The sequence below is a fragment of the Epinephelus moara genome, chromosome 13 (genome assembly GCF_006386435.1).
Source record: "Epinephelus moara isolate mb chromosome 13, YSFRI_EMoa_1.0, whole genome shotgun sequence".
NCBI classification, from domain to species: domain Eukaryota; kingdom Metazoa; phylum Chordata; class Actinopteri; order Perciformes; family Serranidae; genus Epinephelus; species Epinephelus moara.
In genome coordinates, this window is record NC_065518.1 from 2,766,582 (window position 1) to 2,786,916 (window position 20,335).

A 20,335-nucleotide genomic window follows, 5' to 3' on the forward strand; every position below is an offset into this window, starting at 1 on the left:
GTGCATGTCCCCCTACCTGATCAATGAATGTGAGGTGTCTCTGGATGGTGGCTTCATATTGTTCCTTCTGGAGCTGGAAGTTTCTGTTCAGCTCCTTCTCCGTCTCCTTCACATGTCTCACTGTGAGCTCCCTCTGCTGGGCCTGGAACACAGGAGAGGAGATACAGAGGGTAAACACACCTGGGTCTGGTTGCATTTAACAGGCTAAGGTTGCCTGTAACTTTCATCTGAGGAAGCCTTGGAAAAAAAAGAGTTGCATAAAATCACCATGAGGATTTCCTTAAGATGGTGTAAAGGAAAACCCTTTGATCTCTAAGTGTTTGCCCTTAGCTACTGAAGTACTTAAGTATTCCCTTTGTGTCACCAGAAGCTCCTTAGCAACCATTTCCCTCTACCATAACTCATATTAACTGTGGCTGTATTGTTTTATTGAAACTAAATCAGTTTCCTTTCTTACTGTTACATTAGTATTTTTACATTTCTTCAATACTTCATCTACGGTTTGTTTCACAGCAAGATGTCTTGAATTGACGTTGTCCGTTACTTTTGGCCACATCTGTTTGTGCATATTTGTTACGGCTGGGTTAAATTTATTTGGATTATGTGCTTGTGTTTTCCATATTCTCATCTTGTGTTTGGTTTTCTTTCTTTATTCATTCTCTTAACTGTCCATTTTAGAGAAGCTAGCTAAAGATAAAGACCAAAGATAAAAAGCTGCCGGTTCACAGGAAGTGACCACCATGAGACGGTGTATCATCTCTAGTCAACAACTCTCTGTGCTTCTGATCTGTAACGTTGACAGGAAGTGACCACCATGAGATGGTGTATCATCTCTAGTCAACAACTCTCTGTACTTCTGATCTTCTGACAGTAACCACAGTGAAAGCCTTATTCTAAACAGAGAACCAACCAGTGCAGCCTGCAGCATGTTGACTGTGCGTTTCTTCTCCTCCAGCTCCAGCTTGATTCTCATCATGGAGCCGGTGACCTCGGCGGCGGTGGCAGACGCCTGCTCGACGCCAGCCAGCTCCTCCTCTGACAGCACAGCCTGAAACACACAGGATCCATTCAACAATCAGTCAGCATGTGTTCAGTGTTTATATTTTACAATCTGTTGAAATCCGACAGATCTGACAGATTTGGTGACTCACAAAACATCTGCACCCAATTTATATTCAAACACACAATCACAATATTTACTCTCGATCTGATTCAAATATTAAGTCAGATGGTTTTGGACTGGAACCTGAAACTGGTCATAAAAACAGACAAAGAATTAAAACAATGAGTGTCAGTATTGGAGCTTTTTAAACATGACAGTGTTGTGGCGCTGTCATTCTGCTGACCTCTCTGTGCGACCCTGAAGTGACCGAGCGCGGCCTCTCCTGTTCAGACTTCTCCATCTCATCCAGGAAGCTCATGATGCTCTGCAGCTTGGCCTCAGAGAGCAGGGCGCCCCCGTCTGGCAGCGCAGGATGGTGACTCAGCTGGCCGTGACGCTCCAGGTTGTCTGTGGTCAGAGAGTTGGAGTCTCCGTCCTTTAATGACACACAGTGGAGACGCAGGTTACAGTCATGACATCATTAAACTAACATCTGGACAAAGAAAACAAAAGAAGTCCACTCTGCTCTCAGCTCTACATATCTGGGAACTTAATACTTCAGGTGATGAATACGCCACATCAGGAGGTCTCACCTCGTCTATCCAGGCGTATTTCTCTTTGCTGTAGCACTTTGGCTCTGACAGCCTCTCTGGCTCCTCCTCTAACAGCTTCAGGGTGTCCAGCAGCTCGTTCAGGGTGGTTTTAGACTGAGCCCTGCTGGACAGAGCTCCCTGCCGCTGGTCCTCCACGCTCACAGACCTCTGCAGGATCTCCTGGAGCACAGAGAGAGCACACATGCTTACAATGGGAACTGCTTTAACATTTTACACTGATGATGATGGATTACTGATCAATAATAGGGGTCATTAATCTCTTCAACTCCCAACCTCCCTACCACAGACCTATTTTAATCTTTTTTTGGGGGGTCTTTAGGTAGAGAAAGCAGGTCTGTAGTGTTTGCCATCGAGAAGTGGTTTACATAATCTGAAAGCTGGAACCTGAAGATAAACTTGAGATGCAGCTCAGCACTGTGTGTCAAGTTTTTCTGGTCATAAATCTGTAATAAATATTGTGTTCTGGTTAGTAAAGTAAGGAGTGTACAGAGGCTTAGATTATGTTGGAAGTATGTGATGGTCATTCCCACGAGCAATTATGTCTCATAAGGTGTTGCAGTAATTTTTGGGCAGACACCATTTGTTACACAGATTTGGGGATAAATTCAACCATTTAGGACCATTTGAGAAATTATAAAAATGGTTAAAAATCCCAACCAGAATATTATGTTAGGGCACCAAGACCTTGAGGAACACCACAAAAAATCCATGCTGTGATTTGGAATCAAAAACTTCTGCCATTGGGACATTTCTGTAAGAATTGTTTTTTTTTGTTAACTGTATGGCGAGCGCTTCTCTTCTGGAAACAGCTGACAAACTCCCTTATTGTCAGTAAATCTATAAAAGCTATGCATCTTCTAAATGCTCGCAGTCGCTAGTTTGTGTTTGTAAAGTTTCATGAGGCTGTGATAATCCTAGAGGTCAATATAGGTCATTTTATACAGTGAAGTCAAGTTTCAAAAAATGGTCTCACAATAAAATGGCTACTATCAGGGCTCACATCATCACACATTAATAAAATAATGGTCATTGAATACACAAGAGTCTCAGCTTCCTGGTCATACCTGATTTATGCAATTTCAACATTGTTTAGGGACCCCAGTGTGCAGAAATATTCAGATACAATAGGCGGAGATAACACATTTGTACTACATGACAAAAACTGCATGTAACTATCATAAAGTGAGCATGTCTGTAAAGGGTAGACTCATAGATACAAACAGAACCTATTTTCATTTAGATATCTTAAAGTGAGAGGTCAAAGGACCTCTGTGAAAATGGCCGTACCTTTTGTTCCCTCACTAAAATTAGCCTTACTTTCAAAGTGTTAATCGACCCTGCAGGTTAAAGTGCAGACGTTTTTTTAATTTACCTGTGAACACTGGGACCCTCTGCAATTGGACAAAGCTGGAGAAACAGCTCTGAAGCTGGAGAGTTCACCGAACTCAGCCACAGCGTTCAGGTTGGAGTCTGTGAAAACATTTAATCAGGACAATTATTATAGTGCTCTTTATTATTTTCCATGTTAAAAGGCCACATTTTAGCAACGTTAAAGGAATACTTCACTCGTGACATGATCCTTAATTTATCAATTACTCACCCAGTGTTACTTTGAATTTTCTCGCATGCCTCCATGGTGAATAAAGAATCAAAATTTTTTGAAAATTCTTGATAAATTAAAGCGATAGGGGTCTACGTCAAACAGCAAACCTTTATCAAAACATCTAAACCAAGTCTCATTTATCCAGTTGTATTCTCAGGACTTCCCAAACACATAACTTCACTACAACATGACTGTTTAAAACACTTCTGCAGTAACAGTCTCATACTCTATGAGTAGCCACCTGGGCAGGTGTGTGCTTTTGAATTTTGCTCAAAGAAATAATAATAATAATAATAATAATTTTATTTATATAGCACCTTTTAAAAACAAAGTTTACAAAGTGCTTTGACAAACAAAGCAAAATCAGTACAATCAACAATATAACAGCAGCAGGTAATACAGCAACAACACACAATATAGCAGAGGCAGACATATACAACATGGCAGCAATAAGGTAGCAGCAAGGAGTACAGGAGAAAACAGCAAAGGGAATAAAATAAGTAAATACAATACAACTAAAACACTAATAAATAAACAATACAAGAGAAAGAGGAGAACGACGACATCACATAAAAGCAAGTCTATAAAAATGGGTTTTAAGAAGTGATTTAAAAGAAGTCACTGAATCTGCAAACCTTAGATCCTCGGGCAGGTCGTTCCAAAGCCGAGGGGCCCTGATGGAAAAAGCTCGGTCGCCCTTAGACTTCAGCCTCGACTCTGGAACAACCAAAAGGCCCCTGCCCGAGGATCTAAGGCTGCGTACAGGCTCATATGGGGTCAACATTTCTGTTATATAGCTAGGGGCCAGACCCAGACGTGCCTTAAAAGTGATCAGTAAAATCTTAAAATCAATTCTAAAACAGACAGGGAGCCAATGAAGGGAAGCAAGAATAGGGGTGATGTGATGTCGTCTGTTAAAACCAGTGAGAAGCCTAGCTGCTGCGTTCTGAACTAGTTGGAGGCGGGAGAGTGATTTATGGTTGATGCCGGAAAGGAGGGAGTTACAGTAGTCTAGTCTGGAGAAGATGAATGCATGGATAACTTTTTCTAGGTCAGGGCGTGAAAGCATGTGAAATGCACATGCAGAGTTCAAACGCAAGGATTTAACAAATTTGTTTGGGAAGTTCTGAGCATATAACTAATTAAATGAGACCTGGATTTTGCACAAGTTGTGTGAGAGTTTGTAATCAGATGTTTTGTTATAGTTTTGCTGTTGTTAAGTGCGGACCCCATTTACTTCAATTGGTCAAGATTTTTTTGATTCACTGTTCACCACTGAAATGTGAGAAAAACAAGTGTTCTTTATAAATTCAGCGTAACACAGGGTGAGTAATTAACAGACAAATGATCCCTCTGTGGGTGAACTCTTCCTTTAACTCGACATGAAGATGTTTTAGTGTTCAGTGAGGCTCAAACTGCTACAGAGACACACAGACCTGTGTTCTTAGCTTTCACATCTGTGGGTGACATCGGGCTGTTGTTGCTCGGTGATGCTGGACTTTTGTTGGTGAGAGAAATCCTGGGCGGCTTCTTGCGTCCAACGACACCTGTCTGCCTCAAGCTCTCCAGCTCCACCTCGGCTACATGCTGAGCCTCTGCAACCCAGTGGGCTCTCTTCTGCTGCAGCTCCTGCAACACACCACCAGAGGGAGACATTAGTCAATCAAGACTCAGTGTGATGGGACTGGATTACTTTGACTCTGAATTACGGTTTACAACAAAGTCCGTACCTCAGGTGTGTTGACCTGGGAGGCAGCGAGGCGGGCCAGACGAGCTTTCTCTTTACGAATGTATTTCCTGTCGTTCTGCTGATGCTGCTGCTCCACACAAATGTCTGCCTCTGCTCTGTCGTCCTGATCCTACGAGGCAGATACAGAGAGGATTTGTTCATACATCAAGAGAGAGGGAGAGACAGAGGATGCAGGAAAAGGAGATCTGAGCTGTGAAGGTACCTGTGAGCACTGAGAGCCTCTGTGATTGGACAAAGCCGGGGAAATGGCTCTGAAGCTCAGCTCACTTAAGTCAGCCGCAACATTCAAATTGGAGTCTGTGGAAACAAATAATGAATCAGAACTCTTACTGCATGATTCAAAGTACCAGTTCTCCACCGTCATAAGAGGATTTAAAGATGTTTTCTTGAGCTGGGTGGTACGAGTGCTCTTAGTCTCTGTGCATAATCACCTGTGTTCTTAGCCTTTACGTCTGTGGGTGACATCGGGCTGTTGTTGCTCGGTGACGCTGGACTTTTGTTGGTGGGAGAAATCTTGGGCGGCTTCTTGCGTCCAGCTGCACCCGTCTGCCTCAGGTTTTCCAGCTCCACCTCAGCTGCATGCTGCACCTCTGCAACCCGCTGGGCTCTCTTCTGCTGCAGCTCCTGCAACACGCCACCAGAAGGAGACACAGAACAATGTAAACCACATGATGCCAGGAGAGCATCCACAGAGAGGCTTGATTCAAATCTTTGAATCAAAGTATAACTTGTTGACATCATAGTTTCAAGTACATGATCTAATAAAGTAGATTTGGTTCCAACTGTAGGTCATTGTGTCACATAAGAGAATTTCCACTTGGACACAAAAGATGCTTCTGAGTTGAAGGGAGCATCCCAACCATTGGCAGTCATTTTCAGATTCCCTTCTGTATTTCTGTAATCTCATCCTCTTTTTGGCCGTGGACTAATCTCGTAGGTGGCCATTTTTAATCTCATGCCCCTGGGAGGTGAATTGTAGTAACGCTGTCACTTGTCACTGATGAGTGACAGCGTCGTTACAGTATGCCAGTGAGTCACGACCAGTGAGAAGCTCTTTCTTTGTTTCAGTAGTGAACATGCAGCAGCTTGCTGGCTGAGGGATGACAGATGAGGAGGGTCTCCTTCTATTGCCCTTAATTTAAGTTTAACCTCTAATATTTCCTCGACCAGAGCTTTGCAGACAGGGTGCCGAGTCAAGGCCAGTACCCTTTAGAGTACTACGATCAGTATCCAACCCTGCTGATGGATCACGCTAATATTGACAGCTTTGCACAATTGCAAAAATTAACTGTTTTGTCCAATGGCCAGAAAGCTAATTAATGTTTTACCAAATTTTACCAGCCGCTCAATAAATTATCATTGGGGTTTTTGGCAGGTGAGTAAAGCAAGTTGCATATCCTATTAACATTTAACTGGTGGATATTGTTGGGTACATTTAAACACATACCGGTACCCAACAGTACATTTTTTGGTACTTTACTTTCTCTGTAATAACAAAAATGTAATTTTTAAACAAGCTGCAGGGGTGACGGAGTGGACTACAACTCAACTCTGCTCTTTTCTAATCACACATGGAGATAATCTTCTGTCTCCGTCTGTCTGTGTGTCTGTGTGTCTGCTGGTTAATAATATATAAAAGACAATAGACCAGACGCAAAAACTGGGAAGCCACCATCAGAGTAACCAACGGAGAGACCAACAGAGCGATAGACAGAGCAACTAATGGAGGGACCTACAAAAGGATCAACGGAGCGACCAACGGATTGACCGACAGAGCGACCAATGGAGGGACCTACAAAAGGATCAACGGATTGACCAATGGAGCGACCAATGGAGCGACCAACAAAGCAAACGATAGAGCAACCAATGGAGGGACCTACAAAAGGATCAACAGAGCGACCAACAGAGTGACCAACAAAGCGACCGATGGAGCAACCAATGGAGGGACCTAAAAAAAGAGCCAACAAAGCGGGCAACGGATTGACCAATGGAGCGACCAACGGAGCGACCGATGGAGCAACCAATGGAGGGACCTACAGAAGGGCCAACAGAGCGGCCAACGGAGCAACCGATGGAGCAACCGATGGAGCAACCGATGGAGCAACCAATGGAGCAGAGCTCCGTGGCCAGCTACTCCACAGAGCTCCACTGCAGCCCTCAAAGCTCTGTGTCTGGCTTCTAGCCTTCGGGGCACTTCGCGTTATTTCCGCCTCTTATCTAAGCCCACCGTTCTCACCCAAATGCGCTTTCAGATACTGGCACCAATGGATTTTACATGAATCAGTACCAATGAAATTCAGTCTGTACCCTTAAAAGTACAGAGCTCAGTATCCAACCATGCTGATGGATGGTGCTAATTTTAAGCCCTGTTTGCATTTACTGATTCTTAAATGTAAGGAACAAACTGCGCTCTGTATCAGTTCAATATGGAACACGTCTTTTAGTTTCCAATCACAGGACGGATTATATATTTTACAGGACGCTTAGTAACCTCACTCACAAGTCTTTCAACTTCATGGAAACAGAATACTAAAACTGCTGCAGGTAAATCAGAGGTGAGCACCTGGATGGCAGCCAGGCGAGCCAGACGAGCTTTCTCTTCACGGATCCGTCTCCTGTCTTCATCCTTTTTCTGCTGCTGCTGCTCCAGGCGACTGTCCTCCTCTGTTCTCTCCTCCCACTCCTAAAAAGGAAAGACATCGATAGTGTTAATGCAGTCATGGAAAGAGAGCGAGAGATAAAACCAGTTTGTACCACGGAGAATAAAAGCTGAGGAGTAAGGCAGCCTGGGGACAGATGGATACCTTTCTTTTACTGGCGAGGATGCGTTTGAGCGCCGCCTGGTTAGTGTGTCGTCTCTTGGCGTGGCGTCTGTACCAGCGCTGGATGGTGACTGCTGCCTGGTTCACCTGCTGAATAAACCTTCAAATACACAAGGGAGCAGCGATGAGTCACAGACATTAACGTGAACAGAACAGTAAACACACAGTAGAAACACAGTGGAAGCAGTGTAGTGGGTCTGACCTCTCTGCCTCCTCCTCCGTGACTTCCCTCCTGCGGGGCAGGACGGGGCTGCTGCGTTGCGCCGACACTGGAGATTTGTTGTTTGAGGTGGAGGGAGATGAGGAGAAATTCTTCTGGGACTTTGTCAGGGAGCTGTTGTCTTGTGACACCTCGTCGTTCGCTGTGGCCTTCAGGATGTTACTGAGGGAAAAATATGATTGGAAATTCTGAAAAACTTCATACAAGTTCAATAATGAGGGATAATCTGGACTTTTTTTAGTGGGTTTATATGAGGTGCTAGTCAGTGTATTACCTACAGTAGATCATGGTCGGCCCGCCCCCAGTTTGGAGAAGCAGACAGGAGTACCGACACAGAAGCTAAGCAGTGTACTGCGATGGACGGGGGCAGCAGTAGAATGTATTTTAGCCACCTAAAGAAATCAGTATCAGTTTAAGTGTGCGCTATATTGAGAATATTTTCCCTGCTTTACCTTTGTGTCAGACAACCCTTATCAACAGGGAATCTGTTAACAGCTTCGGTTCCCCATCTATTCTCTCGTCAAGGCCGCCAGACTCCAATGACAAAAACAGTACTTTTAGCTAGCTGAACACAGGAGCTGCTGGTCTACTGCTGACTTTATTAGTTAGTTTATGTTGTTGTGTGACTTTGGTGAATCTGAACTAAGCCTTGAAACACCAAAGTCACACAGAAGCACAAACATGATCGAGGCAGCAGTAGACCAGCAACTCGTGTGTTCAGCGAGCTAAAACTACTGTTTTTGTCAATGTTGTCTGGCTTTGAAGAGATCGATATAACAGCGTCAGTGGCTAGTCGGACATCACTGTCTGACAGCAAGGTAAAGCTGTAAAAATATTCTAAATATGGCGTACACTTAGACTGATATTGATTTTCTTAGGTGGCTAAAGCATGTTTTGCTGCTGCCCCCGTCCATAGGCAGTTACTCCAGTACTCCAGGCTGCTTCTCCAAACTGAGTATGCTGACCGACATGTACTGTAGGTGATACACTGATTATGGATCACCCCACAACCCCACAAAGGATGTTAACTATCCCTTCTAAAATTAGAGGTGTACTATGGTGTGTTTCTGACTCAGTTGCAAACATTAAACCAAGATGGTGACAGTTGATATCTTAAACAGATATTCAGTGTAGCTTTATTTTCTATTTTCCTGAAACTTTACAGTCAATAAAATTCCAATAATTTGGAATCAAACATGTTTTTTCTTCATCAGCAAAACACATTGGATAAGCTCTATTAACATCTTCAAACCCATTCAGACATACTTGAAGGACGGCCTCTGGTTGGAGCTCTTGGGCGTGAGTGGTTTCTCAGAATAGTTGTTGTGTAAGATGGTGGTGACAGAGTTCCCCACAGCTCCCTTGTTGCTCCTGTAAAAACAGAGAGGTACAGTGACACTCTGCAGGAGACAGTTTGTGTCATGTATCATGAATGCCAATGCCACCTTCTTTCACTTCACCTTCCTCAAGGCATTAAGGTTTATGGTACGTGCTTTGACACAAATTCTTCCCATGTTACAAACTCAGCCCACACAGATTTTCATGGAAGAAAAACTCAGTGTGTGGGTGAAATTCCTGTAGGCAGTATCAGCTGCCATGATCAACAGGTATGAAATATGAGAAGCAGCTAGAAATACAGAATGCAGCAGTGCAAGTAGTCACTGGACTGGAGTGGGCTTTGTTCCTGCTCTGCTGTTTGTGTGTGTGTGTGTGTGTGTGTGTGTCAGAGACGCTGCCCACCTGTTGTTGGCAGTGAAGGTGGCAGCCAGAGCGATGCCAGGCTCCCTTTTCTTCAGGCTGGTGGGAGAGTCCATGCTGCCGGTGCTGCGGGAGCTGGAGTGCGGGGGGAACGCTCTGGGCTGATCGTCCTGAAAGAAGAAAAACTTGTTACATCCTCAGCTACTGTAAAATTTGACACTCTCAGGCCCCGATCACACAGAGAGCATTTCAGCAGCTGGAGGTGGATTTTTGTAATTGTTTATAATGTGAATGAAGCTTTTTGCTTGACATTGGTCGGGTATGGTCCAGTATATCAAAGTGTATATTAAGTCAAATGTGATGACAAATGTCAGAGTGTGTTTGGTTAGAAATACCAGGATGTTCCATGTGGTTCTGTCCGGTGAGGCTTTGCTGAGGCTGGCCAGTTTCTTGCGTCCATCTGAGCTGCTGTCAAACAGAGCCAGGTAGTCCTCACTCTGGTCCTGACTGAGAAACACACACAAGCCACACACAGGTTAGGCTCATTGTTTTATGTAGAGCAATGCTGCACTCTACTCAAATATCACAGATGGAAACAGAAATTACAGACTGTTATTTAAGAAACCTGTGAAAATAAAACCCAAACGATTTGCATGGACAGACACCACCAGAGTGTTGTGAACTCAGTTTGTCTTCATGTATCAGACACTTAGATTTAATGCTTTTTCTGACTTTTTAAAGATTTTTAACTACATTTTTGGACCGCCCATATTCTTATGTTCTGTGCTCAGGATGTTTATGTGTGAACCCCACAGTGCTCAGGTGAGGTCGGGGCTTTATAAACAGGCAGAGACCAGGTGCCAAACCATAAGCTGCAGGCATCTAAAGCCTAGTTCACATTACACGATTTTCACCACAATTTTCACATCGCAGAGGTTATAAGTTATTTAAACGCATGATAGTATGTCAGATTGCAGTCGCTTCTTTTGGGCTTGTTTCCATAGCCATGATTGCTTCTTTCTCTCCCAAAATCTGGCAACACTGACAAGCCGGCCGGCAAGCAACAACAACGATGGCAGCGTCCACAGGATCACGGGGAGCGTGTTGTGTTTGGATAATAAAGAATATCCGTGCTCCATCCTTTGGCTCAGCAGTTGTGTTGTGCACGGCCCCTGCCTTTACAATGTGTCATCTCCAAGTTTGGTGACGTCACCGCATTATCTGGGGCTCTGTCTGCGAGGGCTTGGTGGAGAAATCTTGTGGTGTGCACACACAGGTTGTAACGCAGTTGCCGAGACTCACGCTGACAGAAACACACGTCGCCAGGTATGAACACTCAAAAGATTACGACAGTCTCCGTGACACAAAATCAGGGTGAAAATCGTGTAATGTGAACTAGGCTTAAGAAGAAAGGCCAAACATAAAGAAAGGCGAACATAGCAAGGTGAAACACCAAACTAGACTGAATCTGAGAATCTGAGTCGGCTATTATGTTCACTTTCAAAGACACTATTACGTTCAGTGGTAGTTTTAAAGATTTGTAAGATCAGAAATGTAGAATTTCACGTAGACAATCTCCACTCATTTTGACAGAGAGAATTAAAGGGTGGATAAATTAAATTAGATGAAATGTTTGCATCAATTAAAACTTTTTACTTTTATGGTCTAATATTTCTTAAACTGAATAAAGACATTTTAAGGTTCTGCAGAAACCCTGTAATGCACTTTTTTAAAAGGCAAGAAAATAAGTGAGTGAAAACACATTCTGGGCTCAATTTCCACACACCAAGAGCTTAGCACGACACAATACACAACTAAACAACTCGACACAAAGCAGGGACCTCGGGTCGTGGCTATTAGTGGCAGCTTTTGTGATTAAATGTTGTAATGACAGCTGCAGAAATGGGACTCATCCCCTTCTCTTCTCTTCTCCCCCTGTACAGGAATTCAGGCAGCTGACCGTCTGCTCGGGGGAACTCCGTTATGGATTCCATGTAAATGTGTGCATGCATATGTTGATCCCGACGGCCTGTCATTCATGCTTCAAATAGCCTCACACACCAGCACCTCCATCATGAGGCACAGATGTAGGGTGACCTTGTGTCTGGCCCAGCCTCCTCTGGTATCTGTGCTGCAGCCTGCCTGTGCTGTGCAGGGTGTTTCTGTCTGGGTCAGTATATAAATGAACATGTGTGTGAGCGTGTGTCTTCCGGAGGGGGGGGCGGGGGGTGAAGCCAGCTGGCCCAGTGAAAAGAAATCTGACAACACCATTCAGGCAGCACATTCCTCTACTTTTTGCTTTACAAGAGGGTGGTGCACAGAGGGAGAGGGGTGGTGAGTGACCCAGTGACAGCCCTCAAAGACTCAGAGACTTGGAGGGGGTATTTAGAATGTCTTTAAATTTAAAGCCCCTCTGCGCTGCATCCTCAGGAGGGGGGGATGGCGGCAGCTGCCGAACAATAGAACCAGAGCATGCACACACACTTCTCCTTTCACTGGCTCCTGGTGGAGGGGGTAACCTGACCCTGAGGTCCAGGCCCTCCCCCTCTAACCTGGGACAAAGAAAGTCCCTGCACCCCGCGACCCCAGCAACAGCCGCCCAGCCTCCCTCCACTCTTTATCATGCAGGAGCTGGCGCGCCACAATTCCCATTGTCCGAGCTGCTGAGGCTTCAGGGCTGCCAGCTGTTGCTCGCTGAAGAGAGGCACTCTGGTTTAAAGAGCAAAGAGGGTTGAGTTGCTGGCAACATGAGCTCCACGACTGTCTGACACACATTATCTAAACATTCTTTTCTTTCACTTCCAAAAACAGGTCCTTCATATTTCAGACACATGTATGTTACTGCATAGTTTATCTGGCGATCTAACTGAGAAGAACAAGTTTTGCCTGGGGCTTCGCAGAGCACATCCATCAGCACATAGTGTACAATATGCAGTTCAGTGTGTCAATGTCAGTGATAAGGAATGAAGAAAACTGGCCCAGAGAAATAAGAGGTGATACTGACTCACTGATCTGCAGGTAAATGTGTTACAAGCATAGATATTCTAAATATTCTTATCGACCTTTGACAGTTTTGTTTTGCAGATACACACCTGATGTATAAATTAATTCATGGTCTTGCACCACCAACACTTAAATGTGCAGCATTCTATGAGCTTCAACTTTTTTTTTTGTTTTTAACAATCCTTAAAACACGGGTCAAGCTAAACCAATCATGTGACCACTGATCTAAACCTTTGTATGAACCAACTGTTTTCCAAAACTATATGATGTATATTTTGCATGACATTAAATAGGCTACATAATGTTTGTAAGGTGAGATGTTCCAGAAATTGCGGGTGTGAATGCTGCTTGTTGAAAAGCTGATGCTACACTATAATGCTGGCTTTAAACGCTGAATAATACCATTAATGTATAAATGCTGTGGAAGATTTTAGGATTTCTGGTCTCAGCAAACATTTAGTTCAAAGCAACAGTTAGTGGAGTTTCTCTCACTTTCAGGCTCACTGTGCCGAATGTATAAGTCTTATCGCTTCCAAAGTAACATTATTTGAAAGAGCACAAGTTTTACTCCACTTTGGCCGAAAATGATGGATGTAGAGTGAAAATTGTGGGTGTGACAGCGAGTTAAAGAGAAATGTTGAAGAAGCTCTCTGCACTCTGTCAGTTGAGTCCTCCACTCAAGCTATGAACAAGTCCGATAGAAACCAATGTAAAAACCTGAAAAGGGCATTTTTACCAAGCTCCAAACAAGTCTGAATATTTCAAAAACTTTAAATGGGATTTGAAAGTTGAGTGAAAGTAAGAATGTATGAAAGATGAGGAACATTTTAAAGTCTGAATGGAGTTTCTACGTGAATGTATGAGTGAAGAAACAGGCTGTAACAACGCTTGGAAAAACTTGAGTTAACGTCTAATGGAGGCTGACGGCGCCCCAGATTCAAACGTCCAAAAACACATAATTGAAACCACAAAATATCCAATATCCAAACAACTTTTTATGTCGGGGCTTCAGGACACTTGGATCACTACGGACGAGCAGTATGGAGATATTTTGTGGTTTCAATTATGTGTTCTTTGACGTTTGAATCTGGGGCGCCGTCAGCCTCCATTAGGTGGAGTTGTGTTGCTACCTCCTCTCCCCTTGGATCTCTGCAAGTGATGTGAGGACTCTAAAACTTCACCTGAGCCTCCCTCGGCATATGGGTGAGTAGATAATGGCTGAATTTTCATTTTTGGGTGCACTATCCCTTTAAAGCAGCAAAGAGGAAATGATTTCCAGAAAAAAAAAAAAAGCTGTTTTATTCCGGTGTAAAACTACTTTAAAATGTATGAATAAATTACATGGTACTGGATCAGTTCGTAGACTCGCATACTTAGTGATACCCAATCAGGTTTTACAGACAGCATCGGGGGCATTTCAGATTCTGGTATCTGTCTGAGGACCACAGATGTAAGCTATATTGCTAACTTTGGCTCAACAATTGTGTTGTGCATGGCCCCTGTTAAATAACCTAACAAAATTACTAAGGGTTCGTACACATGCCGTGATTTCCATCAGCTGTTTTCATTGTAGATGAACAGCAGGTGCGCTAAAATGCCACAGTGACGCCCAAATGACATCCAAGCGTTGCTAAGCGCCTATTTTTCAAGGTGCTGAGATAAACAGTTTAACTTCTGCAGCAGCACGCACCCAATGTCATGTGATGAGGAACAACCAATCACAACTGACAGATATCTTTCCCTTCTTCCATAAATACCAGTTTGTGGTTAATATGGCTGTGCAGGGCTTCCCACAGCTTTAGGCCTACACACTTAAAAAACAGCGCCTGAAAGAAAATCAGCTCTGCTCTCAGGATGGCAGGTGAGTAGGCTGCCTCTAAGCAGCAGCCTCCACACTCTTGAAAGTTGGCACTGAAGAGCACCCAGCATCCTACTTTGTGTTTTCCAGGCTGTTAAGAATGCAGCATGTGTATGGCCCCTTATAGTTGCAGTGTTTTTGCATCAGCAGGTGTGTATGCATGTGTGTGTTTGTACCTTAAACTGATGTTGGCCTGCTGATTAACCTGAGTGGTGCTGTTGGAGCGCCTCAGATTCTTAATGGAGCGGGAGCTACCAAAGCTGGCATCACCCTGTGGATTAAAAGCTTTGTTAATGAATCATAAGATCTGTTTGCAAACACCACACAGTCGGAGGATTCTGAAACAACCTAAAAGACCTGAATTTGCTCTTTGCTGCATCTTGATTAGATTATAACTCGTAAACAACCAGCAGCTCCACTCTGCTGCCAGTACACATATGGCAGTTACTCACCAGGGTGTTGCGTTTTCCTCTGCTGTCACTCGCCACAGAAACCGACACAGAGCGAGAGAAGTACTTCCCCGGCGATGCACTGCTGGGTCTTTTGGACATAGAGAGCTGCGAGCCTGACAAGCTGAGGTCCAAGGCATCTCCTGAGACACCTGTCGGGATGGATGAAGGGCTGCGTGTTGTATGCATCCTTTGAAAACCTGAAACAGAGTCAGACAGGCTTGGATATAAGACACAATAGGATACACATGCTATTAGCCTGAGGACTGTGGGAGCAACCATAACAACAGAGGAAGTAACAGCCACTTTCCCCCTGATTGTTTTGTCTCCCAGGGAAACCAACAACAAAACCACTCACTATTTTTACTACAGCTGGGACAGAGAACGAGCTCAAGTCACAGTATGAAGGAGTAACTAACAGTACTGACAGTTGGTGGGTCATGTTCTGTGTCTTAACAGCTAAATGTTTATCATGTTAGCCACGAGCTAAGCCAGTTAATATAAATAAAATGTAATGCTGCTTAAGCTACAAGGCTAACATGTTTCAGAGTGGCTCTCTGCAAACATACGCTTACTCTTTACAACATATTACCATTGCTGCTACACTGTGGCAGGTGTGTGTTAGCTCTGTTAGGGACTGTTTGTTACTTAAATCTAAAAGATAATCCTATAAAATAATGCTAAAAATAATCCCTTTGCACCAGACAGAAAACACTGAAATTTGTTTTCAAGTTTTTTAACTCTAACATCCTCCGGCGTGCCAAGTTACTGATATTACCACTGTTGTAAACAGTTTATTTGGGAAAGCTTTACAAGCACAGTTTGTGTAATGCTGCAATTTAGGGAGGTTTTGTATTTTGCTTAAGAGTTAAGCTGTTTGCTTTGGTGTTAACTGTCACTTCTTTGTGATGGGCCCTCAAGCTGTCAGAGCTAGCATGGAGCCCACATGGTAACTAACTGCACTCCCTGAGGAAATATGATCACTTTTTTGTAAAAACAAAAGAGTGATTCCAGAGAGAAGCAGACAGAGGGGTCTACAGTCTGTGTTTGAAGGATATATCCAGGATGTCAAACTGACTCAGCAGCAACAACAGGTTAAAAAGACAAAGATAGTTAGAAGCTAAAGCCGAACTATAGGCTACAGATCACAGTGTAAAAGTGAACCACCACATCACTGCTGATCACCACAGAACACAATGAATATAAAGGGAAACTTTGCTGATATTGAACCAGCTGTGTGGCATCGCAGTGTGTGCAGATGAACAGTGTTTGGCTTCCCCCGGAGCTCCCCACTCATTCACCGGTGGACGTCCAGCAACAGAGGTCCGGGCGCTGGTGGCACAGGGGAAGCCAAACACTGTTCATCTGCACACACTGCGATGACACATGGCTGGTTGAATATCAGCCAAGTTTCCCTGCTTCCTGTACAGCAGGCTAGACCTTTATTCAGTGTTGTAATCATTAAAAAGCAAAGCAGAACGTATTTAATCAAAAAGCTACACTTTCAGTGGCGAGCTAGCAAAGGAGCCATACAAATACCGTGTTTGTTGCACCCTCGAATTCATTGTTTTTAATGTAGACTTGCAGCAGGCACGCTCAAGTGCCACAGCAACGCTGTTGCAGCGTGCACGCATTCTCACGCGCCTATTTTTCAGGGTGCAATGGCTGCGCCCTGAGATAAACTGAACTCAACTTTTGGAACGCAGCAGCATGCACCACACGTTATGTGACGAGGACCAACCAATCACAGCCGAGAGATATCCTTACCTTAATCTGTACATATTGGTGTATGTGCAAAGGCGGCTGGAAGAAGATCAACTCTGCACTCAGGATTTCAGGTAAATAGGCTATGATATGGTGCTTGTTGAGGTTGCTTAGCAACCTCAGATGCAACCTGCGCTGCACCCTTGAAAGCTGGCACAGAAAAGGTACATGAGTAGCACCCAGCAGCAGCAGATGGGGCATGTGTACGGCCCCTAACACTTTATTTATTAGGGGTTGATTTCAGTTTTGCAACAGGGAAGAACGTCTATGTCCTTCCTCTCCAGCTCAGGAGGATGGTTAATACACAATGTGCCCCAGGCACGTTCATCTCAAAATCCACAACACCAGCCAACACTGAAATGAAGAAAATCTGAAATGACCCGGCCGTGCAGTTGTTAGACCCTCTTCAAAGCTGGCTGATGATACACAATGATTGGACAGGTGGGACTAAGCCAAGGGTCAATACCTGTATCTGGTGTGAATATTAGAAAATGGTTATTAATGGTGGAGGGAGGGTCATGGATTTCTGCCAGTCACTCAGGGAGGCTCAAGGAAAATATCTGTAGCTCAGGGGAGGGTCAAGATTAAAAGAAACAGTCACACCGCAGCCACCCTGCTCCCCTGATAAATACAGAACAGTCCCTTAGCTAAGGTTATCATCTCCCATCACAGAAACAAGACTGAAGAATGACAGGTGTGATAAATATCGTTACACAGCACTAGCATGAGTAAAAACACAGTTGTCTGCAGCTAACTTTAGTTCACACACAGTAATACTTGCATGCTAGCTGTTGCTACACTACACGACCCGCACAGTAAGCTAACAGTCATTATACTGTTACTAACGGTTCCAGTAGAGTTAACGTTGACCGGGACAGATTATCCCCAACTGATGCAAATCTGGATGTTTTACATTGTAACGTCATTTAAACACGATACAGTTCCTTTACACTTTTGTAATTAAAATACAATCGCATTTCCTTTCAGCGGTCACACTGACGTTAACGGTTATATCCTTAATAACTGGGTTGAAATTAAAAACGGCTGTTTTTCCAGATGAAGTCTGGTGAAGGAAAAGTGTTACTAGCTAACGTCTTTAACGTTTCTCCGTCAAGCACCAACTAATGTTAGCTACTAAAACAAGTTAGCGTTCAGTAACGTTACTCACTTCAGGAGCTGGATGGCACCATGTCTGAAAATCTCTTTACACTTCCACGGCTGTGTTTTAATTCCCAACACGGTCCTTGTGACACTAGTGAAAGTCCTCCGTTTACTCAGTGGACAAATACTGGGAACCAAATAATCTCTGTGGTAACAACACAGATAACGGCCGCCCCTCCACGTCTGTGATTGGTGGAGAGGGAACAATGTCGGTGTATACGTGCATCTGATTGGCTGAGCGGGGATGTCAGTCCGCTATGTGGATTCCAGGGGGCGTGGCTTGAACAACGGTTTGGTTGACTTTGCAAAGGGAGGTGTGATGGTTGATTTACATCTTCAGTGTTGGGAAATAAACTTAGAGAAAAACTCTGTTTATTTACAGTTATTTCACTAATTGTTCCCAGACTCCTCGTTATTATACTGAACATTAACATAATGAATAAAACAAATGCTTTTATTGTCCCACCAGACATCTCAAAGTGTTGGAAAGATTTAAAGCAGACCAGTGGTTTTAGTGATTTTTACACTAAGATGGACCCATGTGTCTGAAATAAAGTTAAAACAAAGCTGAAATGGATTCTGAACTGAACCATTGGGCCACTTTTGCAAAAGGACAGGAGACAAGTGGCCCGTTAGAAACCCCAGTGAGGGCAGTGTCAGCTGCCTGAATCGAGCCAGCTGATTTGAGTCTCAGCCGAGTTGGGCAACTAGACCAGGCCGGCTGATTTGGCCCAATTCTGGGGCGCATTCATACCGAGTCTCAGCTGAGTCAGGCAACCAGATGTAACTCGACTAATTTAATCCGGCATGCCGAGTTTGGGCCGATGCTGGGCCGGGTCATTTCTGATCACGCCCCAGTGATGGCAATGTCAGCAGCAGGAACCAGGCCAGCTGATTTGGCCCGATTCTGGGCCAGGTCATTTTGGCTACCTGGGACGCTTATTAGCTTTTTTTTTTTAATTCAACAGTGTAAAAGATAAAATAATTGCCTGTTTTCAACCTTTCATCGTTTGTTGTCTTCACTCATCTTCACCAAGGAGCAAATCCAGTCACAGGATTTGGCAGGTGTAGGTGAGAGTGTTTCTAGAAGGTCCAGGGAATCCTCCTGTGGCACTTCTTCTGATAACAAGCTTTATTTTGATATTTTTAATTCACTCTGGCACCTTATTTATATACTAAATAAAAAAAAGAAAAAGAGTTCCTAATGTGAATCAATTTATTTACCTTTTTAAGTAAGAAATGGTCAGAGGTCCACGTTTGGCCCACAGGCTGCAAATTGAATATCACTGCTTTAGATGTAACATGTACTTTTAATAATTCAGATAAACAGCATTCAGTTTGGTCTTTTACTGTCATTATTCAAAATGAGTACATATGTACAGATTAATGTATTTGATGCAACGTCATATTTTGTGCTCCACACGATGGATTGCAGTGTAACCTTTATTATTCAGCTTTTGATTATTCTCAGTAATTTCCACATTCACAAATCTCATTGGTCTGACTCTAAACCCTACTTTCATTGGTTTATTGTTGAACTCAAGCTATATGACACCTTACTAGAAAATGTGAAGAACAAAAAAGCTACAAAGACTTTCAATATTTTAAAGGAATTACATTTTCTTTGAACACACGTGTTTGACTTTTAATGACCACTGAATACTTTGTTGAACTATAAACACCACTGAATTCATACCATTGGAATATTTTACTTTTTTATTAAACCAAATATCTGAATTTATATGTTCTTAATTCACCTCTTTGACATTAAAGTATGACATTTCTCGATAAGTACTTTCAATCTAAAAAATCACACTGAAAAGTTTTGAAATGAAAAAGAATCAGTCAAATTTGATTAGTCCTAATCGATAAGTCCTAATTCATTTATGAGATCGAAAAATTAAAAGCTAAAAGAATTTTGATTTTTTTTTTTTTTTTTAATTTTGTGACTTGAATGGCACCCCAGATTTGCTTGAATTTTAAAAAAAAATCTTTTTTAAGTTTATTTTTTTTACTTATACGACTTGAATTTTCCAATAAGCAATTTCAAAAAACAAATTCAGGAAAAATAATTAAAATATTTATTTTTCAGCCTAATTTTATCTATATTTTTTTAGATTAAAATTGCAAATTAAAAAAATTAAAATTCTAAGTTCAAAGAGATGAGTTAGAAGATTTAGTTAGAGATTCAGATAGATGGTTTTTGGAGTAAAATATTTCTATGCTATGAATTCAGTGGCGTTTATTTTTTAATTTCAAATATTGTATTTTTTTTTAACTTGAATTTCTGG

At 43.0% G+C, this 20,335-nt stretch overlaps 1 protein-coding gene across 2 annotated transcripts in view; it reads right to left on the reverse strand.

Annotated features, from left to right (window-relative positions):
• Window positions 1-18,173, reverse strand: part of cep131 (centrosomal protein 131) — a 37,782-nt gene extending 19,609 nt beyond the window's left edge. For both annotated transcript variants that reach the window (XM_050059321.1, XM_050059319.1), the window contains exons 1-18: window positions 18,052-18,173; window positions 15,123-15,319; window positions 14,847-14,941; window positions 10,205-10,316; window positions 9,852-9,979; window positions 9,378-9,482; window positions 8,094-8,273; window positions 7,874-7,991; window positions 7,633-7,752; window positions 5,501-5,693; window positions 5,272-5,366; window positions 5,050-5,178; window positions 4,756-4,948; window positions 3,089-3,186; window positions 1,696-1,875; window positions 1,347-1,538; window positions 911-1,048; window positions 17-142 (exon numbers count right to left, since the gene is read on the reverse strand). In XM_050059321.1, the coding sequence (XP_049915278.1) occupies window positions 17-142; window positions 911-1,048; window positions 1,347-1,538; window positions 1,696-1,875; window positions 3,089-3,186; window positions 4,756-4,948; window positions 5,050-5,178; window positions 5,272-5,366; window positions 5,501-5,693; window positions 7,633-7,752; window positions 7,874-7,991; window positions 8,094-8,273; window positions 9,378-9,482; window positions 9,852-9,979; window positions 10,205-10,316; window positions 14,847-14,941; window positions 15,123-15,308 (2,388 nt within the window). In that variant the 5' untranslated portion in view covers window positions 15,309-15,319; window positions 18,052-18,173. The remainder of the gene's footprint in view (window positions 1-16; window positions 143-910; window positions 1,049-1,346; window positions 1,539-1,695; window positions 1,876-3,088; window positions 3,187-4,755; window positions 4,949-5,049; window positions 5,179-5,271; window positions 5,367-5,500; window positions 5,694-7,632; window positions 7,753-7,873; window positions 7,992-8,093; window positions 8,274-9,377; window positions 9,483-9,851; window positions 9,980-10,204; window positions 10,317-14,846; window positions 14,942-15,122; window positions 15,320-18,051) is intronic.
• Between the last annotated feature and the right edge of the window lie 2,162 nt (window positions 18,174-20,335).